The 13,145-nt window shown below is 41.8% G+C and overlaps 1 protein-coding gene across 1 annotated transcript in view; it reads right to left on the reverse strand.

The window, feature by feature from the left end:
- Window positions 1–3,985: 3,985 nt before the first annotated feature.
- COLEC12 (collectin subfamily member 12) overlaps window positions 3,986–13,145 on the reverse strand; it is a 93,558-nt gene continuing 84,398 nt past the window's right edge. The window contains exons 6-10 of the mRNA XM_048939586.1: window positions 12,042–12,530; window positions 11,474–11,610; window positions 10,599–10,708; window positions 8,802–8,947; window positions 3,986–7,409 (exon numbers count right to left, since the gene is read on the reverse strand). Coding sequence (XP_048795543.1) covers window positions 7,390–7,409; window positions 8,802–8,947; window positions 10,599–10,708; window positions 11,474–11,610; window positions 12,042–12,530 — 902 coding nt within the window. The 3' untranslated portion in view covers window positions 3,986–7,389. The remainder of the gene's footprint in view (window positions 7,410–8,801; window positions 8,948–10,598; window positions 10,709–11,473; window positions 11,611–12,041; window positions 12,531–13,145) is intronic.

Raw genomic sequence — 13,145 nt, forward strand, 5'->3', positions numbered from 1 at the left:
CTGGTGATTACTCACTGACTGATCACTCATTTAAAAATGCCACCCTTAAAATTCCTACCTATGAAAATCACTTGCATATTTCTGCTTGAACCGTCCTTGATTTTCAAATTTAACAATCATCTGTTTTTCAAAACCAAATAATTTTGTTTCATTAATTCCTCTTTTTCAACATCTGCACATTTTTACTGCTGTTTATTGCTATTATTAAAGACGCCTATTGGACTGTTCATAAAGTGCACCTGCTCAGATGCAAACACCAATGAGAATTCAGTACTAAAATAGGAGTTCTGAGCCCAAATTCTGTTGCGGACCTATTTCCCAGTGCACACATTATTTTGTTGCTTGGAGACTGCTGTATATTCTTGCTTTAATCTTTCTTCCAAAGTCTAACTTTGTGCTTCTAATACAGCTGGAAGACTAGAAAGTATTCTGTGTTTCCAAACTTGTGTAGGAGGGAAAGGATGTGCAGGAAAAAAAACCAACCACCAAACCAAAATCCCCAACCCAGCTCTCTGGAGACTTGGAGCCACCAGGAATTTTTGTTTGTGCTGGGAAAGTCGGACATGACTGCAGGCTCCAGCGGGTTTCCCTCACAAGGCAAGCGTGTGTTCTTTTCCCAGCCGAGAATGGGAGTTATGAGAACCATGACAATGGCCTCTTACATTATTTCTGAGAAGAGAGCTCTTCTGTGGTTGATCTTACTAGAAACCACGATGAGAAATTAGAGTTCATTTTACTCCTCAGCCATTCTCTACCTATTTCTCTTTTCTGTCTGTACTTTTTGCTTTCTCCTCTGCCCCTGTCTTCGGCTCTTCTCTCTTTAGCCTTAGAACACTGCAGGGCCGCCCGTGCCCCTCAGAAGATTGACCAGTAATACAGCTGTATCTGCACTAAGTTTGCTTCTGTGAGCAGATAGCAGTAAGCTATCTGCTGTTGAAATGTCAGTTCAAGCTGTTCTCACAGGCATTAATCCAGGAACTTTATTTGCTTTCTGCAGTAGGATTACTATGGTGCCAAACAATGTTTTGTCCAGTTTCCACCTCCAGACTTTTATTCTGACATTAGAAAAGTAGTGGACAAAAATACATTGCTACCATTCAGAAAAAAATAATTCATCATCTGTTTTATATGAATGTGGATAATGGAGCTGGAATTATGGAAATGTCATTTTTGCAATATGCCCAGACTTCTGAATGAGAGAGATTCCCAAACAGACGTCTTCCAAAGTCACATTTCAGACGTGCAGCTTCCACCAGCAGGACCTCTGGCAAGGCTGGCGAGAGCACGGCTGCAACTGGGGGAGTTTGGAAGCAATCCCCACTGCCCGGAAGCCTGTGGATGTCTGAGCTTTGGATTTGTGCCTCAGCAAGACTGATAGTCCAGAAAATCTTACCAAGAGAAATCGCAAGATAACTTCTTTACTAGCGAGGTGCTGGAATGGGCTGCCCAGAGAGGCTGTGGATGCCCCATCCCTGGAGGTGTTCAAGGCCAGGTTGGATGGATTCAGGTTGGACATTAGGAGACTTCTTCTCCAAGAGAGTGGTCAAGTTCTGCCCAGGGAGGTGCTGGAGTCACTGTCCCTGTTGGTGTTCAAGAAATGTTTAGATGTTGTACCAGGGGACATGGTTAAGTGGGAAATGCTGGTGATAAGTGAAAAGTTGGACTGGATGATCTTAGAGGTCTTTTCCCACCGTGGTGATTCTATGATTGAACCAGAATAAATATGGCAAAACTCAAACTGGCAGATGGATTTCTTTATAAAATGTGGCACTGCCTCATAAAAGCCCAAGCACCTCCTACTCGACTCTGGCAGAAAGCCATCCCCTATTCCAATTTTGTTGCTCTCTAGCAGTACTAAGAGCATGGAAGCTTTGACCATTCAGTGAGAGGCATGGCGTGTTCTCAGAGAGTCCCTTGTGGGGCTGGAACCAATGCCAGACTGTGTCACAGGGGCTCCTCAGTTGGTCAGAGGGATGTTTGTTCCCAGCCGCTCCTCACTGCATCCAGGATGGAATGGCTCCAGACTGACCACTACAATTGCATGGCAGTCCCTGGAGAGAAGCGATTTAAGCTAAGGGACAACAATGCTACAGAAACAAATTCATCTAAACTGGACAAAATTGTTTTCACACTGGTTATTAAAAGAAGGTTCTTAATAGAGTTTTTGAAGAGCAGCCGGAAATATTAAAGAGGTAGAAAACCCTAATTAGTTTTAAAATAGAGCTTGTCATATTTTCTGGGTGTCTTATTCATACTGGGCTGCAGAAGTCTCAGCAGCCCTTTAACCTGCTTTCCCATGATCAAGGGGTCTCCTGGAAATTCAAGGTCATTTGTTAGCTCTTATCCCTGCAAGACATAGCTCTCTGCTGGCTGATGTTGTTCTGTAATCACACTGAGGTCTGCTTTCCAAATCCGCACCACGTGCAGGGTGATGTGGGGGAGACACCTCTCTCTCTAATTTAGCACTGAAAAGAACCCCTTCCTCTCAAACTGAGGTGTGTGAATGTGCTCTATGCCAATGTCAGTATTACTGGAGGAAATCACCTCTATAAATCACCTCCCTAACATGTGAAAACAGACATCCCAAACTGAGACATCAAAATGAATCATATGCTTGAAAATCTCCTCTTTTCCTCAGTCACAAAGTGGGGATGGCAATACTTCCATACCTCTGGGAAGCCCTTTGGCTAAGCAAATCCTAACCACATGTAAGATATTCTCTAAGGAGAGCATTATTTGCCTGGTGATACCTATTGTTCTAGTATTTAAAAAGAAAAAAAAAGAAAAAAAAACCTCTACACAAATTTTGGAGCACTACACAGAGTTTATTTTGAAAAAGAAATCAAAGAATGTTTTTTTCAACTCTGAGCCAGATGGAGACTAAAAAACAAACGTATTCCATCTTAAGAAAGGAAACACATGAGAACTTTCAAAAATATTTTTGCCAAGTTTTTTTTTTTTTTTTTTAAATTATTAAACAGCATGGAAAAAGTGAGGTGGAAATGGTGAATGAACAAATAGACTCTGGATTGAGGAAGGCCTGGTTTCTAGAGAACAAAGGTGTTTTCCATCAAGTGCATTGCTTTTCTGCCTATAGATATCCAAATTACTTTAAGTGAACATGAGTATGCACTGCAAACTGTATAGCTACCTCCTCATCCCAGGCCATGGGAGAACTAGGATTCTGTGAAGGCTCAGGGCTGACCCCGTCATGTACTTTTAGTATGAAGAGCATGGTGGCCCTCTTTTTCAAAGGCACTACATGGAGAGTATGAGTTGCAACAGGAGAAGTTTGTTCTTGATACACGAAGGAACTTTCTTGCAGTGAGAACCACCAGTCACTGGAACAGCCTCCCCAGGGATGTGGTGGAGTCCCCATCGCTGGAGGCATTCAAGACGCAGTTGGACAGGCAGCTAGATGAGCTCGCCTAGACCTCCATTCCCCACCAAAGGGCTGGATCTGGAGATCTTCAGGAGGTCGCTTCCCACCTGGGCTGTTCAATGACCCAGGCTGGAGGCAGTGCCAGTGAAGACAGCTGTGTCCTTCTGCTTGTCCCTTACCATCACATTTGGGGTGAGCTGCTCCTGCATGGTAGCACACAAACTGCTCCTTCCAACCCAAGCCATTCTATGGTCCCATGGGCCAAGGTCAAGGCAACATTCATGCAGAGGCTTGTCTGAGGTGCTTCGCATTCTTCCATCAAGATGTTTTACCATCAGTTTTATTTTGTCTTGCACAGCTCCAGCCACTAAAACAAAGTTTCTAGCATTCACTTCATTGCAGGAGCGATGAACTAAAACTGCAATTAAGGGATAAGATAGCCACAGCCATGCTTGGAAGTAGGTTGGTGTAAGTAAAAAGGCTTTTATAAAAATAATTTTCATCAATTTTATTCTCAATGTCTCCAAATGTTTCTGGCTGTTTGTAGACACTGATCTCCACATGTCTCTTGGTTACACAAACATGCACAAGTAAACAACTACATCTCTGCTTAGTGCTTCCTTTATTGGAACAACTGTGAGTATTATTTATAGACATCACAGAGGATGAAAGTTAGAGATTTATAAACTCTAATTAGCTGAAGATGATTCAAAATAAATTAATTACATGACTCAGACATGGATTTAAGAAATCCAGCACTGATGTAAATCACAATGACTCTGCACCCTCTCTGCCTTCCTCTCCCCTCCCTGAGTGCTTGCCAGGGGATAGGAACTTGCCTTCAATTTGATATAAACCAAGAAAAAAGAGTGACGGAAATGTAAACTCAGTATGCCAAGGTATACTACTTGTGCACAGGAAGGAAAGCCAAAACTCTAGCTGGGATAAAATAATTTCCAATCGCTTAGAATTTTCCATACAACCTGTGCTGTCACTCAAACCATACAGAAAGCAGATTTAACAGGGATGTTTTCCAGACCCCATGTGGCAGCTCTGGCTTTCTTGACAATTTCTTGGCCCATTCTAGTGTCCTGTTTGCATCCTTGCCGGTCTCTTCTTTCTATGACAGGTCTTAGTGCTGTCCCAGCACCCTCCCAGTTCTCTCAGTGATTTCCTTCTCTGTGGCCATTTGACACCTCCATTTTCCTCTTGCAGGAATAATGGGTTGGAATAACTGACTGTCCCAGCCCGCCTGGCTACTGAGTCCAGATTTTAAGGATGACTGAATACAGTAGGCATGCAAATGCAGCATCCATCTCCAGGCAGCTTCAGAGAGTTTAGACCAGGCACACTTTGCTTCCCAGTTAAAGGTGGTTAATTAGAATGCGAATTACAATCCATCATTGAAAATCACCTTGAAATAAGTATTTCATTTATAAAAATGTTACATCTTTAAAGTGTCCTAGTTCAGTGGTTATTTCCATGCTTGATTTGGCATAGCTGCTATGCTAGATTACAATACGCTAAGCAGCTCTTGCTGATGAACAGCTGTATCTGTAACCTTATGCAGGCATAAATGTAGCTGTAGCTGTTAATAATCACTGCACAGAAAACCTCTATTGAGGGAATGGAGGGCAGTGAATGAGTCTTGGATTATCTGAACTTGAAATGTAGAATCACCCCTATTGCTAAAGGAAAACTGATATTAGGGTGACCAAAGAGTGTATCTGGTGCTTACACAGAGGTTTGTTGTGAGCTTCTTGTATTGATACAGGATCATCACATCACTAAAAATCACAAAGAGCTTCATTCAACTGGACATTCAGAATAGGCTTAATATATCAAAATATGCCAGATAGACAGCAGTGCTTCTCTAACTCAGTCTGGCTCTGCAAGGCTTCATTCACCATGGTTTCTGCAAAATAATGGTGTTGTACCTTGTTATCCAAAAATAGCAGCTTAACACCATCTCTACAGACATTGTGTAATATATATGTAAAGACTACAGCATGTATCTACACTCAACTCCTAGGTGCAACAAGACAGGGTGTATAGTAGAACCACACTGTATTCGATACCTGATGAAAAAGCCAAAAGAAAAGTCCTGGAAATGCAGTGTGTCTCAAGAGAAGCACAGCCTCCAAGATGGCGACACGCAGTCTGTGTGGCTGCAATACACAGACCTTTCATTTTACAGAAATATACACATTTTTCTTCGCTCCTGTCTCACATCTACTGCGCGCCACAGGACAGGTTCCCAAATGCAACGTTTTCTGTATTTTCTTTAAGTTATACTTAAAGCATCTCTTCCCCCCACCATCACCACAAAGAATGAACACCGGAGGGAGTGTGGGATGTAGGAAAGCGGCAGTCTTTAATTGGATGTTCTTAGGAGCAATATTTGAAAATCTGAAGTACAAAACCACGTCTCCTTCCAGCAGAGCTGGAGTGTTTCAACAAACTTATCTACATTCGGCCAAGGCAAATGGCAGGTCAGGGAGCAAAGGAAAAACAACTCTTCTTCAGAAGAAGCCAAAACAACTTCCCTCCATATGCCATGTGGCCATATGAAGAACATAAAAACCAGGGAACCAAAACCAGGGGTTGTGCTAACGAGCTTCAACAGGTCCCTAATTGTTTCAATTCCTGATAAGCAGCACTGCTGCCTAGACAATGGCTCAAGGGAACGTGGAGGAAGCTGTCTGGTTGATGATATCATCTCACTTAGCCACACTGCTTTCTGTTTTGTAGCTTATTTTCCAGTTTGTTTGGGAGAGAAGTACTAGTCCAAGAAAACAGAGAGATCAATTTACAAAGTACTTTGGAGAAATGCAAGTTGATCAGACTTTCTGAGTACGGCATGTTTTTATTACCAAATTTTGAAATCTATCTTGAAAAGAAACGTATTTCTGCAAGTGCAGCTCTTCTGTTTCTGTTTTCTTAAAATCCCTCCTTGGGGCAATGCGGGTAGCACCTATTAGGGCAGGATTCCTCACAAACAGGGAGAAGGAATGAAAACATTTCAAGTTCTGTGGCATTTCCTCAACAATGGAAGAAGGTTGGAAGGCAGGCAGGAAAGCACAGAAGAAGGAAGGAAGGAAGGAAGGAAGGAAAAACTTTTATTAGCACGGTCTTGGCAGAGTACCCTGATGGAACACAGCTGAGATCAGAGCTACAGTGAGTGTCTAGTCCTTAGTCAACTTAATTGTTACACACGCAGACTAGATTGCGTAAAACAAGGAAAACACTACCTAAAATTTGCTTTAAAAGTTATTTAACCAGAACAAATCATCTGGGAAAGTACAAATATTTCTAACTGGAAAAATATTTCTCTACAGCTGAGCTAGGCCTGGTAGCAAACCTTAGTGAATTATTAGTACCTTTATTGTTTTCTTTGGCCCCTCTGCACTATATTTGTAAAAAAAAGTCACTAAAAAAGAGAACAATTGTAAAAAGCAAATATTTTGTACAAAAATACAAAGTTTTAAAAGCTCTTAAAAGTATATTCCATATTATTGATAAGAGTTGGACTATATATATATATTTATATAAAATCTATATATTTGTGTATCTGTATAATTTTCCTACATTTGGGATTTTAGCAAATGAAACATCCTGTTTACACGGTTGCTTTATATGTTTTTTTATATATGACTGACCAACAGTCTTACTCAGATTGAGAGAATGTCTTTTTTTGGAAGGCACAAGTTGCTGATATCTGTGGTTACTGGTTGGGAAGAAAAATCTATAGCAGAATTAGTCCAATGGTATTTCCTGATGCTGTGGGGTGAAAGGCTTCAAACAGTCGGATGCTGAAGAAGAGTTGCTGATGAATTCCTTTATGCAATTTAACCAGTTTTCAGTGCTTGCTTTTGGTTTTGATGTTTTTTTCTTTCTTTCTTTCTTTTCTTTTGTTGTTGTTGTAGGCAGTGTTGTTCTCCCCTAGGATTTTCTTTTTCTTGAAGTGAATTTTCACAACATGTAGGTATCTGTAAAGTCACAGCCTTTTACGCTCCAAATATTTGCCCTACAATATGAGAGAAAAAAGTCAAACAGAACCTTGTTTAACACATAAAAAGCTTGTGAAGATTAAACACATTTCTAAAAAGAAAACTTACTGAGATCAAGGTATGTTAAAATTCTAACTGGACTCACATTCAGATTCCATAAGTCCTGGAGGATAAATATTTGTAAACCATTAGGCTTTTTTAAAATAACAAATGTATGCAGGGAAAGGAGGACACGTTGTGTTGTTACTTACATATAGTCCTTCACTCTGGACACCCAAACAGTGTTAGACACACACAAAACTTGTTCAGCACTTTGGTTTTGCTGTAGGGGGATGTTTTTGTGGATGGGAAGTACTTTTGGCTCTAGCTGGCATTTCCATCTGCCTTTGCTAAAATTCAGCCTACATGTTTGCAAGTGGTGCAGCTGGGCACTCTCAGCAAAGCAATGTTACACCAGTTGTACGTAGGTGTTAACAATTAGGTGGAACAAGGCCCTGAACACCATTACCACCTCGCTGCATAATGGCGGGGATGGATTCCAAGAAACCATGCAAACCACTCTGCACTCTGCCTGTATATCTAGAAAGAGAGCCCCATGGCAACTGCCTGGCTGACTGCTCAGCCATGAGGCCATTTACAAGCCCTCCACTGCACTGGCTACTATTTGCAACAGAGCAGTTGCTTGTGGCATGGGGACTTGGCTCCTCAGCCCAATGGGACATCTCCTGGCAGCATTCTTGTCTGAATTTTAAGGCCTTCTTAGCAGTCACCAAGTGCTTCCTGTTGCATAAACTCTCAGAACAGTGTTTGTTTTTTGAAGGCTGGTCCCGGAACCAGCCTAAAGGCCAGTTTTCACACCTGCTTGGCCGTTGAGTTTATAAAAACAACTTGCAGTGTGGCCAGGGTCTGAAGCACATGTGCCAAACCATGTCTGAAATTTTAGGCATGTTCCAAGTGGCCAAGAGGCAGAGCACATGATGCCTGCAGTCAGTCTGAAGGCTGCTTTTCCAGAGAGTGATCAATTCAGCATCCACATCATGTACATTATTAGCACTGCCACTGGAACCAACCTTATGCCTGGCTCATCTCCTCACTACCTACCCATTACCTAGATTTAGACTGGATATAAAGAAAAAGTTTTTTACCATAAGGGTGGTGAGGCACTGTAATAGGTTGCCCAGAGAGGTGGTGGATGCCCCATCCCTGGGGACATTCAAAGTCAGGATGGACAGGGCTCTGAGCAACTTGATATAGCTGTAGGTGTCCCTGTTCATTGCAGGGGAGTTGGACCAGATAATCTTTAAGGGTCCCTTCCAACTCAAATGATTCTATGATTCTATCTGTGTGAAATGTACTTGAATTTGACATGCCACATATAGAGTGAAATAATCAAATCGTGCCTCGCTTACCTTTATCCATGTCTTTTTCACAAATGAAATTGTTAACGTCTTCACAGTAGAAGTCATTCCAGAGCCCAGCGTAGATTAACCCAGCACAATCTTCTCCTGGCCCGTGCCCATGACTCCAGTTATCAGGTTGCCCGGTTTTCCAGTTTCTTTCAACAAAAAAGCAATAGATATTATTGCACAATGTGGCACACATGATAGTTTTTCAACCAGAAGAAATTAACAAAAACATCATGAGATCTGTTCTGAAAGGGAAATACACGTTGAGACAAACAATACATGACTCTTGCTGAAAATGGAAAACAGATGTATAACAGAGAAGGGAATCTATTTGGCTTCAGGCTGCCAAGACTCAAAGACCTAAAATTAGACCAATGAACTTTATTTTAGTTTCTGAATGTACATGCACATGCAGTGGGAGTGCTCCATGTGCATCGTTCTGAACCTGCACAGTGTGCACTCTTCATTCCTGCCAGCAGATGGTACTGTGAGAAGCTGGCAGAAAAAGATGGCAGTGTGGTGACTTGGCCAGTCACTGAACCGAGATGGACCTCTTGGGAGGCACAGCAAGGGTTATCTAACTTAGAGATCAGTGTTTCAATAGAAGGTGAAATGTTGAGCTTATAAAGAATGTACAAAGTATGTATCTAGATGTATTTCAAGATCATTAGTCTTCATGGGGAAAGTTAACGCAGTGTGTAAAGAGCTTGCAGGAAGTGTTTCCTCATCCTGTTTTTGTTTAACAAGTGAGACACACTTCCAAAGTTGGGATTTAAAAGCTCAATTTTCCTGAAGGAACAGGTTGTTGACCAGAACTTGTGATTGCTGGCTGATATGGGCTGCACTCAGTAGAAAATATGCCTGCCTGACACAGAGCATCTGAGCAGGCACCTGGGAAGACGTGTGGCTTTCCGAGTAATGAAATACTTTGAAAATAAGAAACTGACAGCTCTGAGGTTATTACAGGGCACCTAAACCCATGGTGTGGTGGAAATCTATTGAAAGCAGTGGCTGAAGCAGGACTCTGGCACAGTGCTGCCATAAAGAGGATGAAAAATGAAAGCAGGGAAGGAGAAAAAGGGAAAAATATTATGGCTCATTTGAAATGCATCTGACTTTTTCAATGTTTCTCATCAAAATGAGCACCTATGAGATCACAGCTAATTATTTTGTAACAACTGACTGACTGAGCCTGTTTTTTTGGAGCACAGCATGCTCAGCTCTGTAAACTCTTTGGTATTAAAAATGTGGGTGTTTGAAATCTGTTCAATTTAGGACAAATTAGGTGTAACCCTAGGATTTCTGGAGAGCTGCCAATTCAGTTCTTGGCCAGCCAAAGCTTAGACACCCTTGTTTCGAGCATTTTCCTTATGTTCAATGCTTTCCACATGGTTTTGGTCTTTATCTAAAGGCTGGCCATTTTTTATCAGAACCCTCTATTTATAGCCACTTGTAATGCAAATAAGGAAAATTCAAACCAAGACAGAAAAACTGTCTGTGCTTTCCATCTCAACTTTGTAATAAAAGTCAGAAGGCAATGTTTTGGCAAGGAATGCTTTGCTGTGTAGTTACGTGATTCTTTCATTCAGTGTTCAGCCTTCCTTCTGGCGAGGAAATAAAGCTGTGTGCATAGAGAAGGGAGAGAAAAAAAGGTTCAACAGCACCCTCAGTAAAGAATTATTTCATTGGCATCTACAAACCTCTGGATCCATGGGATAATTTCTAGATGTTGTTTACAGAAGGGTTGGCAAGAATGGTAGATTCTGCAGAAAATAAACACTATTGTTTTTATTTACATACGTGTAAAGCGGTAAGGATCCGTCCAGCCACCTCCATTCATTTTCCTTCTCTGAATCTGTAAGTCCAATCCAGAAACTGCCTTTCCCCGAAATCTGCCTCTTTATCCATTGCTGCGGAAGAAAGATATTAGTGCATAACAAGCAAATACAGTCTTTGGAGATATTAAGCTACAAGAGCATCTTTGCTATCAGAATAGGAATGCCTGGAGAAACTTTTTAAAGCTGAAGACAGGTTTCATGAGTTTGCTTTGTGACAACATATCTATTAGTACTATCTGCAGGTGAGGTACAGAGAGCTAGTCATCAAAGTAAGGTGGATGTAAAGTCACAGCTAACATCTTACAGATACAAATGGAAGAAAAAAAAACCAAAAACAAACCGATAAACCACCAACAGACAGGAAGCACTTGTATCGTGATGTTCCCTATGCCACATAGCCACAGAGTAATTATGTTTAATAGTACTAAAAGTACAGCTAGATTTATAGTTACATTAAAAACATCTGTGGGTCACAGTAGTTAGTCAGGTTGCAAATATTAAGAAGAATATTAAAATAAATTATTTTCAACACTGAAAAAAGTCCACATTCTGGATTGTATGCACAGCATACTGGACTGCATCTTCAGAGGTTTGAAACTCCTCCAATTCTCACCATTCTTCCTGTGCTCTGTGACCAGAACCTTCAGGGTGAGATGCTTCTCACAAGGAATAACTGCTGAGCAGAAGATGGACAAAATGCTAACTGAAGTAAATCAACCACTGTGTGCACTTTCACTATAAGAATTTATGATGCTCTCAGCTTCCCACTTACTTTGCTGCTTCAATATGTTAAATAAGCAGAGATTCCCTCGAAAAATTGAAAGAAAAGGTAGTTACCTGTTCTTCTTTGTTGTTTATGATAACCAAGCGCGATGCCTTCTCTTCACAGAATAACTTTGCCTCTTCAAAAATTTCTCTTTCAATTGAAAAGTAGTAGCATTTTTCTGTGTAGTTCTTCCAATGAGGAGAACAACCTATGATATGATTTTTTTTGCATGAAACCAATTACTCATAAATCAATGAGACAACAGTAACTTTCTGCATAGGGCCAATAATTAGGGGAGTATCCCATCTACAATGCATTGCCATCTAACATGTTTAGGTATGTTTTGAGAATCTATTTACGAAAATCCTGACTGTGAAATCAAGGTTAAACCTTGAGGCCAATGGGACCATTTATTCCACATACAACTTAGGATTTTTCTGTAGCTGTAAACAATAAATTGAACCAGCTTCAGACCCTAAGTGGGAAGACTAAGGTATAGCTTCACTTGACAAGGGTCTTTATGATTAATCTCAGAGACTGAGATGTAGCAGAGGTTGAATGAACCAGTGACTCTGGTGAACACCCTCCACCAGGTATATCTGTATCACAGTGAAAGATGCACACGTTTCGATAGCTTACCGTTAGCCTCAGGCACTGATGTAGGTTCGCTTTGTAGTGCCATTGGCATCCCTGGACCTGGTGGTCCTGGTGGGCCAGGTGGGCCTTTTGGACCAGGCAGCCCAGGGACTCCAGGTAGGCCAGGTAGTCCTCGAGGTCCTGGTACTCCTGGCTCTCCCACAGTTCCTTGCAGGCCTTGAAATCCTGGTGGGCCTTGTGGCCCCTGTGGACCATCTTTGCCTTGTGGACCTGGTGGCCCTGGATCTCCGCTTGGTCCAGGAAGACCCGTTTTGCCAGGAGAACCTCTCTGACCTTTGGAGCCTGGTGATCCTCTTGAGCCTTTCCCTCCTTTCTCTCCTGGTGGCCCAATTGGCCCAGGTGGGCCCTTTTCACCTGCAGGTCCTGGTGGTCCAGGCTCTCCTTTCTCTCCTTTTTGTCCTTTTAGGCCAGCAGGGCCAAGAGGACCTTGAGGGCCTCTGTCACCTTTAGGTCCCCTTGGACCAGGAGGGCCTGAAACAACGTAAGCATTCAAAGTGGGAATACAGAAGAAAACAAACAAAAAGCCCACCTGGGGTCCCTCTTTAATATATCTCAGATCAGTGACACTGGATATGCAGCTCTGTCAAAACCAGGCTAACAGCTACTTGCAGCTGTGCTTGTAAAAGTAAGTCTGCTTCTCAGGCTCTACACACCGTTTCTCTTTTCTGAGCTTCCACGAAATATTTAGAAGAAAATCATCTGATGCATCTTGTCCTATGAACCCGACAGTACTATGATGCCTCAGGTGACCAGTTGAGGTGCACAGCAAAACATGCTCTGTGCTGGTTGTGCATGCACTCCCATTCTCCTATTCTGCTGTACTTCCTTTTCCTTCCAGTAATATCTCCTCTCTTAGACTACTGGACTGCTTTTCCTGCAGTGCTGTTTCTTACTCTGTCAATAGTGGGTTGTCAAAGAGACAAAAAAGATGGACAGTGTGCAATAGGCCAACAATAGGAAAGGCCAGTTATATTCACTAGCTGGTAGGTTATAACAGGAAACGGAACAACATACAAGATAGGAAATGGTAATGCTGTGGCAGTTTTCCATATATAAACAGCAAAATAATTTTAGATTCAAATTATT

Source organism: Lagopus muta, chromosome 3, assembly GCF_023343835.1.
Source record: "Lagopus muta isolate bLagMut1 chromosome 3, bLagMut1 primary, whole genome shotgun sequence".
In the NCBI taxonomy this organism is placed as follows: Eukaryota; Metazoa; Chordata; class Aves; order Galliformes; family Phasianidae; genus Lagopus; species Lagopus muta.